The 21,874-nt window shown below is 36.5% G+C and overlaps 2 protein-coding genes across 2 annotated transcripts; both read right to left on the bottom strand.

Moving 5' to 3' along the window:
* Positions 1–23: 23 nt before the first annotated feature.
* LOC139115659 (uncharacterized) lies at positions 24–8,053 on the bottom strand. The gene is made up of 9 exons (XM_070677949.1): positions 7,938–8,053; positions 7,428–7,615; positions 5,587–5,792; positions 5,433–5,482; positions 4,652–4,747; positions 2,764–2,934; positions 2,369–2,499; positions 1,203–1,443; positions 24–408 (listed from the first exon to the last, which is right to left on the bottom strand). Exons 1-9 carry the CDS (start codon positions 7,993–7,995, stop codon positions 377–379), a joined length of 1,173 nt encoding a protein of 390 aa, XP_070534050.1. The 5' UTR covers positions 7,996–8,053; the 3' UTR covers positions 24–376.
* Positions 8,054–11,039: 2,986 nt separating this feature from the next.
* LOC139115658 (uncharacterized) lies at positions 11,040–21,671 on the bottom strand. Its single transcript, XM_070677948.1, has 9 exons — positions 21,546–21,671; positions 21,024–21,247; positions 18,888–19,093; positions 18,733–18,782; positions 17,104–17,199; positions 13,805–13,975; positions 13,129–13,259; positions 12,349–12,589; positions 11,040–11,429 (listed from the first exon to the last, which is right to left on the bottom strand). Exons 1-9 carry the CDS (start codon positions 21,595–21,597, stop codon positions 11,398–11,400), a joined length of 1,203 nt encoding a protein of 400 aa, XP_070534049.1. The 5' UTR covers positions 21,598–21,671; the 3' UTR covers positions 11,040–11,397.
* Positions 21,672–21,874: the final 203 nt, after the last annotated feature.

Raw genomic sequence — 21,874 nt, 5'->3', positions numbered from 1 at the left:
TATTGAATATTTACAATAAGACATGTGATACTGAGCGATATTTATTTAGACAATTCAAAACACTGTATGACGCCCGGAATGATTCAACCGGACGAAGTCCACAGCCACCAAGGTCGAGATGAAGAAAGAAGATTATTATGTCAACAACAACAATGTATGTATATAAGGAGCAACTGTTACATTTATTTTTAATGGTCTGAGTTTTATTTTCAAAATTTTTCATCAATAAGTATCACCAAAATGCTTCTTGTGCCATGTCATTTAGTTTTGACAAAGTCGTCGTCTGGGGTTGGAGAGGTTCCAACAAAGCGCTTGTTGATTGATGATGTTTTGTTCTTCGATCGATGACGTCACACATCTTTGATTTAATGCTGGGTCAGTTTACGCAGTCCAGTCGCCCCTTCTTACCTACATAATAAAACAACATCACACCGTGTAACATTAATCTATACGCGTCTAATGAGTACAAATCGCCGTGAAAACCAATGTAATGAAAAAGTTTGTAGCCTAACATATCGTGACCGTAGACGACACAAAAAAGCAACATACTGATTAAAATATGGCTACGTCGTCTATGTATATAATAATTGTTCATGCATTTTGCTCATGAAGAATTTAAAGGTACATTTCAAATCTTTTTTTTTTTAAGTGTGAGTCCTGTAATGACTGATTTGCATGAAGTTTAAGGTAAACACGATTGGAACTAATTTGGGATAGTTGGATTTTAATATTTTGCAAATTTCTCAAAAGTGTTAGGCGTCATATAAATGAATGTTGCAACATCACAAATTACTCATAAAAACAAGTGTGCAATACAAAAAGAAAAGCAGATGAGATAACATTTGTAGATTAAATCGACATTACTTCACTATCCAATTATCCCAGATTAGTTCCAATCGTGTTGGTTGTACGTGCCTTGAAACTGAAAAACTTATGGTAGACGCACCTCGGGTACAGATATTCAGACTCTTAAACTTCTACAACAAATCTTTGGTCTACCAATTCTGGGGGCTCATTTAGAAGCCCATGGAGAAAATAGTATTCACAGACAGAAAATGCATCCTTTTCCGAACGCATTAAACTTTGGCTCAAAATTTGTTCAAGAAAACTCTAAACCGTTTTCCCCTTTCAAAATCAAGTGAGATGTCTGTCATCGTGGCGCATTATGCCTTTAAGATATACATTTATCGAATTAAACTGACCGTGTTTGATTTGAGCATCTCTGCACAGTTCGGCATATTTGCCATTCTTCTTCATCTTTAGAAATGTTTCGTTAAACCAACCGATTACAGGACTGTCTTTCCTGGACATCACACAGAATCCACCCACACACTTCATGACGTCACCGATTGGTTCAAAACCTTCAGGAGTGCCAACAAATATTTCCATATGACGGTCACTACCCTCTCCCACTGTTTTTTCGAGGGCAAATATTGCATCGACCTGTACATGTGTTTGACATTAATAGGTGCATATGAATGCCAATGTGACCTCTATCTATCTATCTATCTATCTATCTATCTATCTATCTATCTATCTATCTATCTATCTATCTATCTATCTATCTATCTATCTATCTATCTATTTTTTGATCTCTCTCTATCAATCTATCTGTCTGTCTATCTATCTATCTGTCTCTATCTGTCTGTCTGTCTGTCTGTCTGTCTGTCCCTACATTTCGGGTAAACCAAGACAGTTTTCAGGTGTTCATGTGCGTATGGTATACTAATTTTTTATCACAAAAATCGATATGACGCAAAAAATTTGTAAGGTAGGCAAAAGGACAAAAAGGGATTTGCATGGTTCTTTCGCCTCGGGAGTCGCAGGGTCCTTACCACGTGTAGCGAAGACCATGGGTAAAATTAAGAAAAGTCACTTCATTCGACGATTTTTTTGTTAAATGACAGTATTTACAACGTGGAATGGCGGATGTATACGCAACAGTTTCTTGTCAAGTGAGTGGGCATATCGAGACCTATAATTGTGGCCTTAGGGAAATTCATTCTTTCGTCAGTTTGAGGAGTGAACCAAAAACTTTTGGTAGGGAGAGGGTATTTACTTTTTTAATAGGAGAGGATCGGCGAGGAGGTTTCGTCATGGGAAAATTTAAATTGTAGCAAGAAGGTAGTTGCGCAAAATTTTAATTTTGATTACTAGAAATATTACTGCAGAATGGTATGTTTGCAAAAAATATAGTCTGGCGACATTTTCCCGATAGCTGGAGGGATCATAATTCCATAATGAGAGGTGGTCACTGTCATAAATGAAGGGACATATAAATAGGCTACTCCCAACGCCATTAAAAGTCGAAGGTGTCTCAGACAACTAATTCTAATGATCATGTACTACTTCCACATTTTATGTTTACCTCATGTTTCTGTACATATGAATGCAATTCTGTAAAGTCCACGATGATTGGTTCGTAGTGCAGAGTGTCGGCACCAGTCACGTTGTTCATCATAAGACATCGATAATTGCTCAGCCAGCCTTTAAGAAACACTGTTGCAACAAAAGTGAATTATCAACTGCAAGAAGCTTACAGATCAAGGCTCTTCTCTCTCTCTCTCTCTCTCTCTCTCTCTCTCTATATATATATATATATATATATATATATCCATGTATCATACATCCATATATATATATATATATATATATATATATATATATATATATATATATATATATATATATATATATATATATATATATATATATATATATATGGCCATCTGTATCGCCGCCAAAATATTCAAATTACATTACCTATTTTCTTTCCTATTATATTCCTTGGGTCAAAGTTTTTTGGGTTGCCTTTTCGGACGAAGAATTGAGAACTTCCGTCGTAGTTCAAGAATATATCGGTTGATGAAAAAATATTATCCATTTCACTACTTTTAACCATGAAGCACGCGTCGTACTGTTTTCCAAGCAGGCCTACAAAGGAAATGTAACAAGGGATGTGCACTTGATTCAAAAAGCCTTGCTTTCGCATCTTTATAGATAACTGTATTCTTTACAATCACATTAACGAGGTTCAAAATTCGGTTCCGAATTCTGTAATATCGTCCACTAAAATCTCTTAAGATCTTGATTTTGTAGAATTTCTTGTAATCATTTAGGGGCTAAGAAAATGCTCTGTATACTAATAACTGCTGAATCTACAAGTGAATGAATACCGTTTCACAACTGGACTTTAACTTATTATTTCTTCTTTGGATATAACATGTTCATTTGAATTTTGGAACTGTTTAGTGCCTTTCTATAACTAAATGGAAGACTGTTTACCCTTAAAGACTCCGCAATTTGGTTTAATCCTTCCTTCTCCAAGTGTTTTAGGACCTCTCCATTGTAACTGAGGGTGTTTGCATATCATATTACCAGATATACCTGTTAGGTACGTGATATAATGCATCTCGGGGACATACACGCTAACCCTCCAGATTTTACATTTCTCCTGCGGTCTAAGGTTCATAAATAACAAAATTGTATAAAAATTTTCAAAGAACCTATGTTCATATTTATCTTATCTTGTTTTTGTTTGGGATTTTTGGATTTGCACTTTTAAGGACCTAAGGGCATTACTTGGGTCGCTTATAATTTTTTCTGTAACATTTCTTCCAAATCGTCATCGAATTTTACTCTCACTTTCCTTAATGATCCCTTTGTTACTCTCACTTTCTTTAGATTATTCTTTTGATATTGTAAGTGCTGACATCCCACTGACTGTAAACACTCACCTGATTTGAAATATTGATTCCCATGTTTTAAGGGAGAGTTTCAAAACTTTGAAAACACGCATGAAACTATAGACCTACCTTGCTAGTATTCAAGCGTCCATGAACAAAAGAAATTTGATCAACTTCACGAGCACAGTTTAGAGTCATTGAAGTGATGAGGCTGCAGTTAATTATTGGCAAGACTACAAGAGAAACCTTTCGCTCAATGAGTTTTTGCTGAGTCATCACAGTCAAAAATTCGATAAGTAATATGAAATTTAGAGGAAATGTAAAAAAAATATATCGCAGCACGGGTAAACCTACCAATAAATCTAGCAAATATACAGTTAAACATTACTTTACATTATTTTTCGTTTTTAATCAAATTTTTACGTTAAATGACTCTGCAAAAATGCATGACCAACACCCAAAATACATGAGAGGATGTCACAAGTGATCTATCAGAGCTATACTGTATGAAACATGGATTGATGTCCAAAGTCTTCTGTATAATATAAAGCACACCCAGCGATGGTATACCACGAGATTTTGACCAGTTCACGACATATGCACGAGCGATAGCGAGTGCATATATGAAATGAACTGGTCAAAATCGAGTGGTATACCGTCGCTGGGTGTGATTTATTGCTATTATATCATAACAGTATATTGAAATTCTGGCGTGAAATGTCATAAAAGGAAGTTTGCTCAAGCTGAGAGATCGCGCGTATGCTATAGCCGTGGTATATCGCCAATATACCACGGTTCTTTTTGCGTCTCGACCAATCAGATCGCTGTATTTGCACCATCAATAAACTGGTATGATATAATTACATTTATATCATAGGAATTATCCAAAGTTCTGAAAGACTGAGCATTTATATCGTACGCAGGAATATTTGTACAATGAAATTTCATATATTGGTAGTTTATACCTTTTCCACCAACGAGGCTGCCTTCTCCATCCCCGTCTATACAACTGGTTATCGGATGTTCTTGGAGTTTACAAAGTTTACCAGCTTCTCTGCATACTAAATGGGGGTTGAGAATGAAGCAGACGTGTTTCAAGATGCCCCGGCAGTCAAGATTTGTGTACACAAGTTTGTATAATCCTTGCTTTCTTGATTTGAACGGCAGAGAAAAGTTCACGTATATCTTTACTCAAAAAGATAAACTACCACTTGCGAAATTAATTTCTTCTATTTAGTTCCTTCCCCAGCAGCAGCTTCATCCAGTGTTTGTTGAAGTCTGCAGCTTTGAGTTTGTAATTTTTGCCTTACCACCCTCCCTGAGTGTGAAGTTGAGCAATAAAGTAAAGTAAAGTATAAACACTCGGGTTACTATCGGACTGGCAGAAAGGCATACTTGCGCATATTTACTACCTACAATTATACATACATACATACATACATACATACATACATACATACATACATACATACATACATAAGTAAGTAAGTAAATATGACAAATTTCATTTCCCCAACATATTATCGCTAGCGTACTATCACTAAAATGATGGCTACGGTAAACATCAACAAAAGTATGCTTTCCGAAAATCTTTTTCGACATTCTGCATTTTGTTATCGAGGGTCTATCATGATTGCCGTTATATTTACAGCTACATGAAACCTAAACTCGTTAGAAAAAAAATGTTGCTAAAATTTTCTAGTATATTTTAATGGCGGGGTTGCAGCACACCTATAGTGAACTTACCTGCTTCAAGAATGTCAACAAAGAAACCTTTCATAATGCCATCGTCGTCCCTGTGAAAAGACAGGAGAAGCTTCATAAATTCTTGCAAGGCGATAAAATATTTTGATGGATACATGCAAATATCGTGCCAAAATGTTCAACTATAAATATTTACCTGTAATACATCGAACAATTACAGCCTGGTTGAATTTGGAAGGTGTATACTCTGTCTTCACGTTCCTTTTGCAACTCTGAAACTGCCTTTGTCATCTCATCTTCCAGGATACTCAAGAATAACAGAGTGTCAGCAAGATATTCACGTCTGCGATCCATTGTTCTGATATTTGACATTGCTAATGGAAGTTGATTTTCCAAGTTATGCTGTAACCATTGATTGATTGAATTATTGATTGATATTGATATTGATATTGAGAGAGAGAGAGAGAGAGAGAGAGAGAGAGAGAGAGAGAGAGAGAGAGAGAGAGAGAGAGAGAGACTATCGGCTGAGTCTGAAGTGTCCGTTCTTCAACAAACCAAACTTGGCGACGCTAGACCACAATAACTTTTCCCTATAATTAGCCAATCAGCGGCCAGCGCACCATTGACACAAACAGCTCCAGAATGCATTCCCGGCAGCCTCCGCAAGCATGACAAGAGTCTAATAGATGACTATTAACGCCATAATGTGTTGAACGCTATCTGTATAAACTCCTCGGCTGCACCATTTACATAGCTTTTTCGTGTATTATCGTAGACCCGTGTCAAAAATATTCGACGTTGTAGAAGAGGGGTTTGCCAGAACACTGTTAATCGCGCCGTTCTGTCAATAATCTCTAACAATTGTGTGACGACTCTGTCAACACACATTTTTAAAAATCGCGTACCATTTTTAGCTAACGTGTTCACACGCGTGACCAATACGAATTACCGTTTTGGAATAACAGCATGAGTTTTGCAACATGAATGAAGGTTGTACAAAAAGAAAATAGGTTTGTACAAAAAGAAAATATGTAGGTTTGAACAAAAAGAAAACTTTTCCTACAAAAAGAACGTAGGTTTTACAACAAGAAATTTTTTACAGAAAGAAACATTTTTGCCACAAAAAAATGTTTTTTTACAAAAATATTTTTACAAAATGAAAATTGTTTTACAAAAAGAAAATGATTTTTACAAAAAGAAAATAGGTTTTTACACAAAGGAAATGGTCATTACGAAAAGAAAATAGGTTTTTCAAGAATATTGCAACGTTTGGCTTGCCATACCCTACAGCAGCGGTGCTGCGTATAAGGTCACAGCTAGTATTTGTTATTCCAGCCACTGAAAGAAAAAAAGGTTTCTTCACGTATTTTAGCTATCACAAGTTACTATACAATTAATTTGAAAGGTTAATATTACAAATGCTTCAAAATGTAACACTTTTAACTATTTTGGAGAGAAAAATTTACCCTTTCTGGTTTTGCTTCCGCACGTCACGACTGCAGCGTGCGTTTACAAGAAAAATGTCGCAACTTCCGTTTTGATGCCTTATGGGAAAAAGGCACCAAACTTGAATGCCAAGTGTTCAGGAGTAGGACGCCTCGTGCGCGCCGATGTTAAAATTAAAGCGTTCGAGGTGTTTTTTTATTTTCTTTTCAATTGTTCAAAGTTTCAACGTGTAAAATTATTTTGTACATTTCCCTGTTCAGAAAAAACATGCTTTCAGCAATTGTAGACCCGATATATTTTTCACTCGGTGTGAACTTCGATGCATCTAAATCTGTGTACGTTTGCCGGACAGCAAGGCTGTAGTAAATTTAATGTAATCAAAGTTTGTTAATACTTTCATAGTATTGTAAAGCTTTTTTATTTTTTTGTTTTCTCAACACTTGATGGACATGACTGGTAACACACTGTGTTAATGATATGCTCATGTTAATAGTATTAGCAACATGAACACTAGTAATTCAAATTTGAACACCGAAATCTACATTTTAATTACGCGTCTAGCGTTCACTATTTTTAGAGTGCAGCACTTACATTTCTAAGATAGTTCCTTAGCCTGGCACGCTGTATCGACATCGGGACGGTCGAAGAAGGCAGGATTCTGGACGAAGGTACATGTACGTCCCCGTTGTCCAAATAACACAGGAGTTGTTCAATCGGTCCATTCAATGGTGTCTGACAGACGTCATTGTCAAGTAAAGACTCCTGTGAGCACAACGCCGCTGAAATATGAAAATATTAGATTATCATTATTTACGATGTCATCTGGAGCAATATAATAACATATTCAAATAGGCGGGGAAATTTATAGCAGTTCTACTTGACATACAAGTGGGGTTGCTACTGTATCTATAAATTAGTCAACCTTTACTCTTGTAACACAATTATGGTAAAGCTTTACTCTGAGCAACAGAACTTGCTTTTCTTCCGCAAGGCCTACAGATAATAAATCGCTTTGATGGTCGTTTGCAAAAACAGTGGTTTAAATTTCGGAATTCTTCGACGGACTCCGGTATATTTTCTACAGAGACTACGATAACTCACCTTGTGTTAATAAGCATACACCTGTCACGATGAAGAGAGCCCTGTTCACAGTCTCCATGATGCCGTCCGCGTGATACTAGTAACTGACCAAAGAGTACTAGGTTGTGTCGTCGGCCTCTCTTTCAACAATATCACGCTTATCAGCTAAGTGACCCGCGGTCTTTGTTTGACAAACCACCTGACAGACCGCCCATGTAGGCCATAATGATATAACAGTACGCTATCGCTGAAGTTGCAATTTTTCTGGGTGAAGATCTAATCTGCGCTTTTGGGTTAAAGATGAATACCTATGTACTTCCGTATGTACGGGTACTAAAAATGCAATCTGGGACCGCAAACTGGAACTCCCAGTTTACAAAATATGCAATCTAGGACCGGTCCCAGATTAGGTGTTTTGACAATCTGGGACCGGTCCCAGATTGGTTTTTTTTGGCCACTTTTAGCTCTATGATCTGACTACAGAGTCCTAGAGGGACTGTGATCTGACCAAACAAAATGCCTGACAGTGTGTAAAGTATAGCTTGTTCTTGAAATCCACAAAAAATTAATATTTCACAGTATGCCTAATTTGTGCATGAAACGAACCTTAAATGCAACTTCTTGACTCTTTGTTTGTTTATCGTCCTTTAATTTTTCTGTTTGAAAAAGGTTAGAAAATTTTCAACTTGTCGCTTGTAACACCTTTACTTAAAGTCATGCCTAACGAACAGTCTTAGGTTTTAGAAAATAGTTTATTGTTAACTAGTGAATAAAGTGTGAAGTGACTAAGCTTATGCATTGCCATGGTCCTGTACTGCTTTCTTGATACCTTCCATGCTCTAAAAGACTGAAAAACTGACATGATAATGCCCTCGGAAACCACAATGTGCAAACAGAAAATGACTTCTGAAGAAGATAACACTTACATCAGACTTAGATAAATGATACGAATATTTTTAAAAAATCATCTTCCAGCAGCAACAGCATTTAACAAAACACCAGAAAAGTACCTTTAAACACTCTCCTGTGCTTAGACTTACAAAATTAGAAATTACCAATCTTACTTTTTCCACAGAAAATAAACTAGGTCTGAAAGAATAGCAATCACAATACTCAAAATTATCATTGTTCCTTGATACCAAAGGTTTACCGGTATATACTAGTAAAGTATTGACAAATATACAAACAGAAAATTATACATCATACTTAATTGTACCATGTATACATACAAAAATAAATACATTTACCGCAACAGGTACAAATCCATCCAACCAAACACAGACACAACAATGGCATCTCCCAATACTGTACAAGGAGCTCTACTTGCTGTAAACCTTGCTTCATGCTTCGAGGTACGAGCAAGACTTGTAATGCCATGCTTCAAGCGAAGGGTCTACAAAACGCCAGCTCCAGCTCTTGATACAACATTCGTTGCAAATAATTTGGTGCATGAGTGGGAAAAGCATATCTGAATACAGTTCACTTCATCATACTGATGGTCAAAATGAAACAATACATAGGGGACAAGCTTTCATAGAAAATAAAAAGCCAAAGCCTTTAACAATGCTATACTTACACACAAACACCATGAATAATGAAGCAATCAAACACGTTGCTAAAATAAAAGGATATATGTAGGAGTAATGCTCCTGAAACACTTTATCATTCTATGAAATAATCAAACCACCAACAGAATACATTTATTCTATTGAGAAAGTTCACAGAACAACATTCAATGTGTGACAGCCAGAAGCCACTGTCCCTTCATTAAAAAACATTCACTTGAACAGGTCCCAGATGTCCAAAAATCCCAATCTGGGACCGGTCCCAGATGGCCGAAAAGCCCAATGTTGGACTGGTCGCAGATTAAATTTTTGGTAAACTGGGAGTCCAAGTTTTCGGTCCCAGATTGCATTTTTAGTACCTGTACATAACTGACAGCGATTGCATAGTTCCGGCTTCAATCTTGAACTTGAAATAACATAAGTACATGACTTGGTCCCATGCCATAGTTCTTGCCGTAACTTGCCGATAAGGCGAGTACAAAACTTCAGAAATAGACTTGACCTTGTAGTGAGAACAAAATCGACTTTACCTTTTCACTAAATCTCCCCATTTCACAATTTGGAGAGACGAATTACCTTAGGCCCATCTTCTAGACTTCTTTACAACTACAGAATGCAGAATTTCTCTTACGTATGATTTCCTGCTTTTTCCGAACGCCTTGTCGAGTTAGAAACGATCGACTAGAGGCACGTTTTCTGTTTATCAACAAATTAATCAACAAAGAAAGTTGTTTTCATTGCACTTTTGTGAATTGCATTGCGAGAAACTTTAACGGTAACCTACGACTGCACATCCAGATAACGTCGAGGGCCTTCTGTGAGTAAATTCTTTCATACGTCTCTCTGTTGTAGATGTGCAAAAGTACACGTACATGATGATGACTTCACGTGATTCTGTGGTCAACCGCCGTTCAATGTCTTGAGCAAGGTATTAACTGATGCAGTCTTCTACCGCCATTTTATATAGTTCTTCACTTCATTGTATCGTTATTTCTCTTTCCATTTGTACCCCAAAAATGTGCAATTTGACGATTCATCTTCAAAACACAAACCACGATGTAAATACATGCGTGTTCACACTCTCTGCAAACTGTATCACTATACTTTATACAGTAATGCAAACCTACCGTAGAAATATAACTGTTTTGAAAACCAAAAAGAATTCACGCACACAAGATACTATCTTTTTGGCACCAGAAGTTGTATCTGGTGCCCATAGGATAATTTTTTCCTTTCGCTTTCGAAAATGTACTTCAGGGGCCTCTATACTATCTGCAGTTGTTTCCCAATGTCGACTCAGTTCTGCGAAGATTTGATGGCTCTTACATCACCCAAAACCTAATACAATGCAACATTGCGTGGCAATGAAATCAAACCAAATCTGTCGGATGGCGCACTTTTGCCGTCTCTCCCGACATCTAAGATAGCCATTCAAGACTTACGCTCTGAATTTCCCTTCGGCAAAATATATGAAGGCCTTAATTTTGCTTAGCTGAGCAAATGCAGTTGGGTAAGAACTGCACTCAAAATCGAGTTATTGAATATTTACAATAAGACATGTGACACAGAACGACATTTATTTATTTAGACAATTCAAAACACTCTATGACGCTCGGAATGATTCAATCAGAAGAAGTCCACAACGACCAAGGCCGAGATGAAGAGAGAAGATTCATTATGTCAACAACAATGTCTGTATATTAGGAGCAACTGTTAGATTTATTTTAATGGTCTGAGTATTATTTTCAAAATTTTTCATCAATAAGTATCACCAAAATGCTTCTTGTGCCAGTCATGTCATTTAGTTTTGACAAAGTCGTCGTCTGGGGTTGGATAGGTTCCAACAAAGCGCTTGTTGATTGATGATGTTTTGTTCTTCGATCGATGACGTCACACACCTTTGATTTAATGCTGGGTCAGTTTACGCAGTCCAGTCGCCCCTTCTTACCTACATAACCAGACAACATCACACCGTGTAAAATTAGTCTATACGCGTCTAATGAGTACAAATTGCCATGAAAAACAAAAGAATGAAAAAGCTCGTAGCGAAACACATCGTGATTGTAGACGACACAAATACCAGCTACGTATTGATTAAAAATATTGCTACGTCGTTATGTATATAATATATATTATCATTGTTCATTTCGTTTGCTATTGGCAAATTCAAATCAAATCATTTTTATTTCAGTGCGAGCCCTGTAATGACTGATTTGCATGAAGTTTAAAGTAGTACGCGCCTTGAAACTGAAAAACTTGAGGTAGATGGGCCTCGGGGTCAGATATTCAGACTCTAAAACTTGTACAACACTTCTTAGATCTACAACTTGAAGCCCATGGAGTAAATAAAGTGTCCACCGGCTTATTTCTGTGAAAACAGAAAATGTTTCTTTTCCCAATAGCATTAAACTTTTGCTCAAAATTTGTTTAAGAAATCTCGAAACAATTCCCCTTTCAAAATCAATTTCAGATGTATGTCACCGTGGCGCATTCTTCTCAGGGACAGATATTCGGACTCTCAAATTTTTACAATTCTTTTCTGCTATACCACTTGTGGGGGTTCATTGTTAAGCTCATAGTGTTCGAAAACTTTCCACCTGCTTAGTTGTTCGAAAATCGCAAAACTTTATTTTTCTCCATTGAGTTAACACCGGGAGGGCGGACATTTTGAATGTTAAATATTAGTAAATCTTGGGCACTTTGTTTCTCTAGAAGCAAAATTTGGAAGGTGGACCCCCCCCTATTTTTATTCTTGATTTTGAAAGAGAATGGTTGAAATATTCCTTGAGAAATTTTGAGTAAAAGTTTGTATTTCACTTTCGAGGCGCATATATACTACCTTAAGATATACACTTTTCAAAACTAACCATGTTTGATTTGCCCATCTCTGCACAGCTTGGCATATTTGCCATTCTTCTTCATCTTTAGAAATGTTTCGTTAAACCAACCGATTACAGGACTGTCTTTCCTGGACATCACACAGAATCCGTCCACACACTTCATGATGTCACCAATTGGTTCAAAACCTTCAGGAGTGCCAACAAACATTTCCAGATGACGATCACTACCCTCTCCCACTGCTTTTTCGAGGGAAAAGATTGCATCGACCTGTGTTTGATATTGATAGGTGCAAGTGATGCCAATGTGACCTACATCTATCCATCCATCCATCCATCCATCCATCCATCCATCCATCTATCTATCTATCTATCTATCTATCTATCTATCTATCTATCTATCTATCTATCTATCTATCTATCTATCTATCTATCTATCTATCTATCGATCGATCGATCGATTTTGCGATCAATCTGTCGATCGATCTGTCGATCAATTATCTATCTGTCTGTCTGTCTGTCTGTCTGTCTGTCTGTCTGTCTGTCTGTCTATCTGTCTGCCTGTCTGCCAGTCTGTCCCTATACTCGTGCTACATTGACACTGTGTCCAGGTGTTCATGTGCATATCCCTAGGTATACTAATTCTCTTTTGATAAGAAATATCGATATGACGCCAAGACATGTACAGTAAACAAAGCGAATTTGCTTAATTATTTTGCATCAGGGGGTCGCAACGCAATGAAAATCGAAGGTGTCTCAGGCAACTAATTCTAATGTTCATGTACTACTTTCACAGTTCTTGATGTTTACCTCATGTTTCTGTACATATGAATGCAATTCTGTAAACTCCACGATGATTGGTTCGTAGTGCAGAGTGTTGGCACCAGTCACGTTGTTCGTAATAAGACATCGATAATTGCTCTGCCAACCTTTAAGGAACACTGTGTTGCAACAAAAGTGAATTATCAATTGCAAGGAGCTTACAGATGAAGCCCCCCGGCCCCTCTCTCTCTCTCTCTCTCTCTCTCTCTCTCTCTCTCTCTCTCTCTCTCTCTCTCTTATGCATCATAGTAACATGTATGTAACCACTGTTACCGCGTGCAATTATTGTGTCACAGAGAGACTCATGGGGAAGAGAGAGACAGGGAAGGAGAGAAGGGAGGAAGGAGGGAGAGGAATAGGTAAAGAGATCAGAAGAACAAACGTTTTCAACAACTGATTTCGTAGAGCCCTGTTCGGAATGAAAACTGACTTCACATGCAATTCATGTGAAAATATATATAAAATTACACACTCACACACACACACACACACACACACACACACACACACACACACATATATATATATATATATATATATATATATATATATATATATATATATATATATATATACATGTATACGAGAAACGTTTTTATTACTACTTCATTTATATTCATAGGCGGTCATCTGTTTCGCGTCCATAATATTAAAATTACATTACCTATTTTCTTTCCTGTTATATTTCTTGGGTCAAAGTTTCTTGGGTTTCCTTTTCGGACGAAGAATTGGGAACTTCCATCGTAGTTCAAGAATATGTCGGTTGATGAAAAAATGTTGTTCATTTCACTACTTTTAACCAGGAAGCACGCGTCGTACTGTTTTCCAAGCAAGCCTGCAAAGGAAATGCAACAGGGGACGTGAACTTGATTCCAATTCCCCAACAGCTTTCGCATCTTAAAGACGAGTGTATTGTTCACAATCACAACGAAGTTTAAAATTAGGTACCAAAGTCTGTAACTATTTTCCGCTAATGTTGTATTCACAAACGCCTCTGGAGGCGGGAGATTCCAGGGCTGACTATAAAAAAATTTACAACATGTCGGGGGATCTAGAAAAAATTGAAATTGCAAAGGGGGGCCTTGAAAATTTATGGAATCTCAAACTCCTTTTCAAATACCTTCCATTTTCGGCGCGCCCTTCGGGCGCAAGTTTCAGAATATATCAAATATTTTATTGATGATCTTTGACGCAAAACTTTATGTTGTTATGATTTCTACTTATCCAACCCCTCTGTTGTGCAAAACTGTCCTCTATAACATGGAGGTAGTAGAATGTCTATAATGAGTTAAAATTTCAACTAAACCTTTCCATAACAATTTGAGAGATAACATTTGAAAGCATTCTCCAATTGACAATACATCGGGTCTAGGTCATTGTCAAATATTCATGTCGCCGTATGTACATTTTTATTTTTTGAGGACTTTGACAGAATACAAACAATTTAGAATAGTACATAGTGTCATCAATAACAACTGGAAGCTTCATGTTAAACAACCTTTGAATAACAATTGAATTTGGGAGATGAGAACTTATGTGTTATTTCTAGTTTCTTCATAGCCTACAATGTACACTGAATCAAACATTTAAGTGAAATTCCAAAATCTAATTTCTATCACACACATGCACTTGTAACCACCTTAGTCTAATTACGTATGTAAATATAAATTATCAAATGTCTATAAATACATAGTAGCTAGTTTTGTATTATAAAAAAATTATTCATAGTTTCCTTATAGACTACAATGTATAGTGGATCAACATTTCGGTGAAATTATAAAATCAAATTTCATGCAAACACAGGGACTCGTAACCACCCTAGTCTAATCAAGCGTACATAAATACACAGATTTACTGAGTTTTGTATTGTAAAAAAATTATAGTTTCCTCACAGACTCCCATATAGAGTGGATCGACATTTTCGGCGAAATTCCAAGATCAAATTTCTTGAACACATATGCACATGTAACCACCCTCTTCTAGTGAAGTACAATTATGTCAATTATTCAGGGTCCATATATGCTCAAATATTGCAAGTTTAATATTTGGAAAAAATTATTCACGGTTTTGTCATAGACTTCCATCTATAGTGAATCAACATTTTCAGCAAAATTCCAAAATTAAATTTCTTGTACACATGTGCATTTGTAAACACCCCATGCTAATCAAGTACATTTATATCAGTTATCCAACGTCTATAGATGAACAGATATTGCTAGTTTTATATTTGAAAATACGCATTCATAGTTTTCTCATAGCCTACCATGTATCAACATTATCGATGAAATCCAAAATCAAATTTTTGGTACACACTTGCACTTTTTACCTGCCACTTCAAGCAAAGTACATATACATGAATAATCACACGCATATAAATGTAGAGATATAGCTTGTTTTTATGGGGAAATTGTTAATAGTTTGCCCAATAGACTCCCATGTATTATGATTTGATATTTTTGGACGAAGTACTATATCGGCCATATTTTGCCTTCCTTTGATTGGACTTCAAAATAGCAAGTCAGAAGGGGGGACTTGAAGCCATTGCGAGTTTGTTAAGGGTGTATTTGAAAAAATCTGAGAACTTTTTTTCGGAATCTCCCGCCCCCTCCCCCTCCAGAGGTGTTTGTGAATGCAGCCTAAAACATTTTGATCTTGATGTTGTGGAAGTTCATATACTTATTTGGGGGCTAAGAAAAGTCTCGGTATACTCATAACTGCTGCATCTACTAGTGAATGAATACAGTTTCATGCGACTTTAAGCTACGATTTGTTTTATGGAAGTAACATGACCATTTGAATTTGGAACTATTCACTGTGTTTCTATAACTTAATGGAAGACTACTTCTCCCTCTGTGACTCCGGACTTTGGTTTAATCCTGCCGTCTCCAAGATTTTAGGACCTCGCCATTGTGATTCAGAATGATTGCACATTATAACATCAGATCATAGTATAGGTGTGTGTTAGAATGCATCTCGAGGACACATACGTTAACCCTCTCAATCGTATATTTCTCCTGCTACTGTTTGCTTGCATTTATTCTGAACCACTGTAGGTTCTCAATGCGAAAATCAAACTTTGATTTTTCCAGCAGAGTCAAACCGTGACCTTCAAAGGATGGTAAGACCATTTTGAATTTCAATATTAATCCAAATATCGTTAATGCGCAGCTATGAAATAAATCTGGGCAAAAGATAGTAAAGAATAAGAATTCATCATAAATATAAAACGATTTTCGAAGAATATATGTTCGTCTTTATCTTCTTTTGTTTTTGTTTGGCATTTTTGTTTCTGCACTTTTAAGGACCTAACGGCATTATTTGGATCTCTTATTTCTGTAACATTTTTTCCGAGACGTCATTGAATTTTACCCTCACTTTCCTTAATTATCCTTTTATAACTCTCACTTTCTTTCGGTTATCCTTTGACATTGTAAATGCTGACATCCACTGGCTGTACAGTAAACACTCACCTGATTTGAAATTTGATCGCCATGTTTCAAGGGAGAGTTTCAAAACTTTGAAAACATGCATGAAACGATGGACCTTACTAGTATTCTAGCCTCAATTAACAAAAGAAAGTTGATGAACTTTACAAGCATAGTTTAGGGTCTTTGAAGTGACGAGGCAACAGTTAATTATTGGCAAGACAACAAAAAATACCCGCCTATATAGTATGTATTTTAGGTTTAGCTCTTTTAGTTTTTGCTGAGTCATACCAGTCAAAATTCGATTATTAGAGGTAAGAATAAAAAAACATTTCAGCACGGGTACACCAAAAAGTCAAGCAAATAAACAGTTAATACATTATTTTTTGTTTTCTAATCAAACGTTCACGTTAAATGACCCAGCCAAAACTAAACAACATGAGCAGATGTCTGATCTGTCAGAGCTCTGAAAGACGTGCATGGATACCGTATGTAGGGATATTTGTAACATGAAATTTTACATATTGGAAGTTTCTACCTTTTCCACCAACGAGGCTGCCGCTTCCATCCCCGTCAATACAACCGGTAAACGGATGTTCTTGGAGTTTACAAAGTTTACCAGCTTCTCTGCATACTAAATGGGGGTTGAGAATGAAGCAGACGTGTTGAAATATGCCCCTGCAGTCAAGCATTCGTATAAACAGTCGGGTAACGTGCACATGTTTTACACACTTACCATCACACACGTACACACACACACACACACACACACACACACACACACACACATACATACATACATACATACATACATACATACATACATACATACATACATACGTACGTACGTAAATATAATAAATTTCATTTTGCCAACATATTATCGCTGGCCTTATATCGATAAAATAATAGCTAAATATAAGTAAATAAAAAAGTATGCGTTCCGAAATAAATTAATTTACTACAACATTATACATTTTTAGCTCACGTGTTCACACACGTGAGCTTATGTCGCAGCGATGTCTGTCTGTCTGTCTGTGTGTTTGTGTGTCCGTGTGTCTGTCTGTCTGTGCGCCCGATATCTCAAAAACGGCTCATTAGATCCGAATCAAATCTGGTACACAGACTTTCTTTAAAAAATGGCAAGAACTGATTAGTTTTTGGTGGGTGCGGCTAGCATATTTCATGCACATTTGCATAATTAATGATTTTAGAAAAAATAGACATACAGTGAAAACGGCTGCCCAGACTTGGATGAGATTTATTACAAATATTGATCACACAAGGATTTATCCACCATGAAAGACACAAAGGTAAGAAATCAAAGTTAATTGCCAATTTGTATATTTAATGAACTTTCCTAATTAGGGATATATCTGAATTTACATGACGAAACTTGGTATGTATATTGAAGATACTATGATATGACATTATTGAAAGTCGTTAAGCATTTTCACATTAGCCCATTCCTAATTTGCATATTTAATGAAGTTTCCTAATAAAGGATATATGTCTTGATTAACTTCACCAAATGTGATGAAACTTGCTATGTACATTGACGATGCTTCGATGCAACATTATTCAAAGGTATTTCAGCCAATTCTCCAATTTGCATACTTAACGAACTTTCCTACTTAGGGATTTATACCTGGATTTACTCGATCAAAGTTGACAAAACATGCTATGTACATTCTTGACACCAGGTTATAACAATATTGAAAATTATTTCGCATTTCCATGTCAGCTAATTTATAATTTGCATATCTAATGAGCTTTCACAGTATGGCGTACAGAGCTTGAAGGACTTGACGAAAGGCAATTACACTTGATGGCATTAGTCAAAGAAATGTAGTATTTTTTATTTCAGCTAATTACATATTTGTATACTTAATGACCTTTAGAATTAATCTGTGGTGAATATTTTTTCATGATGTTGATCATAACACTTTCAATGAGTTTCAATTTACATTAACTGCAATTATCATGAAACACGACGTGAGCATTTTCAGTTCATATCTGATGTTCTAGTGTGTCTATCGTAATTGCCGTTATGTTTACAGATTATCGAAAAGCTACACTTGTTGGAAGAAAATGTTGCTACAATTTTCCAGGATGTTTTTTTTCTTCATTCATCGAGTGGTATCACGCACACACCAAGTGAACTTACCTGCTTCAAGAAAGTCGATAAAGAAACCTTTCATAATACCATCGTCGTCCCTGTGAAAAGACAGGAGAAGCTGCATAAATTCTTGCAAGGCGATAACGTTGCTTTTGTGGATACATGCAAGTAACGTGCAAATATCTTCAAGTAAAAATACTTACATGTAATACAATGAACAATTACAGCCTGGTTGAATTTGGAAGGTGTATACTCTGTCTTCACGTTCCTTTTGCAACTCTGAAACTGCCTTTGTCATCTCATCTTCCAGGGTACTCAAGAATAACAGAGTGTCAGCAAGATATTCACGTCTGCGATCCATTGTTCTGATATTTGCCATTGCTAATGGAAGTTGATTTTCCAAGTTATGCTGTAACCATTGATTGATTGATTGATTGATGTATTGATTGATTGATTGATTGAGAGAGAGAGAGAGAGAGAGAGAGAGAGAGAGAGAGAGAGAGAGAGAGAGAGAGAGAGAGAGAGAGAGAGAGAGAGAGACTATCGCACAGTATCGAGTGTCCGTTCTTCAACAAACCATGTTTCTTTGCATAACACGATTGAAACTAATTCGGTATAATTGGATGGTGAAGAAATGTCTAATTGATCAACTGTAAGCTCATCTGCTTTTCTTTTTAAGTTACACAATTGTTTTTATGAGTAATTTGTAATATTGCAACAGTCAGCTAAAGAGCACCTTACACCTTAAATATGGAAATCCAATTATCCCAAATAAGTTCCAATCGTGTTGCATGTAACACGCGATCGGTAATGTCATTTTTAAACTTATATGTCACCCAGAGATGTTGAAGCTGTCTCCAAGTCTAATGGTTAAGATGGCGAGAGACGAGCACATGAGTTTTTCTTGTACGTAAAAATCGTAAGAAAAACATGAACAGAACAAATATCGTGTTATTGTTCAAGCCCACAATTTTGGACTTTGACAGGTAAGAGAGAGATGATTTGGTTACCGCAGAGTGGCATTGTCAGCGAACCTTTCTGTCAGACCACTTTTTTGTTCTTTTGTCTAAATATCTCAGTCTAGGCCTAAATGTGGATCTTTTCTCTGACTGTCTGTGCGGTACGCCCGTTCGGTTGTCTGTGTGCATTATTATTTCCCGTCACAAATTCGTTACACGGACACCCTTACCATGCGAGTATGAGTAACACATATGTTCTGTGGTCAGGTCACATTTCATTTTATTTTACGAATCGCAGTGTGAATGTTTTGCATTTTGTAGAATTTTCCAACATACATATTTTACTATAGTTAGCGTTCACGATCTCATCAATTATACGGAATGAAAGCATATAAACTAGACGCACCTATTAATATATTTGAAACGTGTGTTTTTTGAGAGTTTAGCAACTACTCTAATGATAAAAGCTACCACATCATGTGAGTGTGCTATCGTGCTGCATGAAAAAATGCGGAGTCAAAATTGCGTTTAAAAAGTATCTTGCAGCCGTTTGCGAAATATCATGTAAAATGTATAAGAGAAAAAGTGGAATTGTTAGGAAACAGTTGCAAGCGCCCTTATCGGATAAAAAATATGTGAAATATTGGACGGCGGATAGAAGAAAATGCATAACACGATTCTGGCAACTCTTAGCAAATGCAAGGAATATGAACACGATTTGAACTAAATTGGGAAAATTAGATGTAATTATAACGAAATTTCAATGAAATCGAAATTTTACAGCTTAAACTGTGCAAAATGATAGAATAGTGTAAAAACTTTAAAACTGTTTCCATAGAACAAAACAACAAAAATACATCGATTACTGTAAATCCCTTAAATAGCATTCATTTCTATGAAATGTTTTATTTTTTTTGTAAATGCCATAAAGTAACTAGACAAAATGCATAAAATATCTCGAATTGATGACTTTTGAGTCGGGGCACTTTTAAAACGTTCCTTACTTCAGTTTGGTTAAGCCAATGTATCAAATCGAGATTAGAACTAGTATAATTTCAGTAATAAAAAGGAAGTAGAGACAAGTTCACACATTTTTATTCGAATATAAATATTGTTCCTATGTATTGAACAATTAATATTGCATTAGATACAGTCATGCAATGATTCTTACTCATAACATTTGCACGGCATCGCAAATTTCGGGTAACATATTTAAAGATGGTGAGCAAATACGTATATACGGTGTAATGTTTAAAAAAATTCTTAAATTCTTGGGACATTGTGCCAATCAAATCATCCCGATTTAGTTCCAATCGTGTTCATGGCAGACGTCTGTAAAACTTTGGCCGCACGGGTGTTGCTATGGCAACCGCTACTTACGTCAACCAAATAGTTCGTCATCATCGAGCGTACAGTCGACACTTGGACGTTGGGAGATTTCAAAGCTCGGAGCAGAGGGAGTGGTCTAGACTGGTCCTTACGTTCACCAAGCTCATTATTCACATTAAATTTATCCAAATAACACCTAACTCGTTCGATTGGTGGGCGATTTGGTGTCAGACACTCATCCTTGCCAATGATAGGGCCGTGTATGCACAGTACGGCTGAAATATGAAATGTTTCTAAGTTTAGCTTAAGCTACTTTGAATAGGAAGAACTGCTAGCAATGAAAAGAGGTCCTGAAAATAGATTAAAATCATTTTTCACCACATGAAGGAGATACACTTAACTTTTCTTCTGCAAATTTGACCTTGTACTTTGCACGAGCCATGGTCACCTCCAAATTCAAGATTTTAGAATCAACAGAGAATATATTTTTTTAAATGGTTTAAAACCCCATTCCTCTTTTGAATCATCATCGCTTTTTTTACAAAACCTACATACGTTAACTTGACGACTTACCATGGCTGAAAAAACAGACACTTGTTACGATTACTGGCAGGAACCCGTGCATAGCTGCCGTGATATCAAAACAATGCAAACATGCATGCAGACGATTGGTCGACGCTGTTGGTCTCACACTGAATGAACAATACCGCGTTGATCACCTGAGGAACTAATGATGTTTAGTGACCGATATTTACAGACATTCCATTTCATCTTGGGAGGGGTTGGTCAAGATGGGAGAAAAAAAACTACATCGCAAAAATATAAGAAGCTTAAGTTGCAGCTATGTCGATTTTGTAAAAAAAATAACACGAAGGTTGGCCGAAAAAAGTGCATTATTCGGG

Source organism: Ptychodera flava, chromosome 17 (genome assembly GCF_041260155.1).
Source record: "Ptychodera flava strain L36383 chromosome 17, AS_Pfla_20210202, whole genome shotgun sequence".
Classification (NCBI taxonomy): domain Eukaryota; kingdom Metazoa; phylum Hemichordata; class Enteropneusta; family Ptychoderidae; genus Ptychodera; species Ptychodera flava.
The sequence above is the reverse complement of the archived record's forward strand: the minus strand, read 5'-3'. Positions and strand labels throughout refer to the sequence as shown.

Excerpts from the sequence above, each read along its gene's own strand:
- LOC139115659 (XM_070677949.1), bottom strand. The coding sequence starts at position 7,995 with ATGGAGACTGTGAACAGGGCTCTCTTCATCGTGACAGGTGTATGCTTA. Across the intron at positions 4,748-5,432 it reads TGTTGACATTCTTGAAGCAG|TATGCAGAGAAGCTGGTAAA; the intron begins GTAAGTTCACTA and ends ACCCCCATTTAG. Across the intron at positions 2,935-4,651 it reads CAGCCTCGTTGGTGGAAAAG|GCCTGCTTGGAAAACAGTAC; the intron begins GTATAAACTACC and ends TTTCCTTTGTAG.
- LOC139115658 (XM_070677948.1), bottom strand. The coding sequence starts at position 21,597 with ATGCACGGGTTCCTGCCAGTAATCGTAACAAGTGTCTGTTTTTTCAGC. Across the intron at positions 19,094-21,023 it reads TGACGAACTATTTGGTTGAC|CATAACTTGGAAAATCAACT; the intron begins GTAAGTAGCGGT and ends CAATGGTTACAG. Across the intron at positions 12,590-13,128 it reads CATATGTACAGAAACATGAG|GTCGATGCAATCTTTTCCCT; the intron begins GTAAACATCAAG and ends TATCAAACACAG.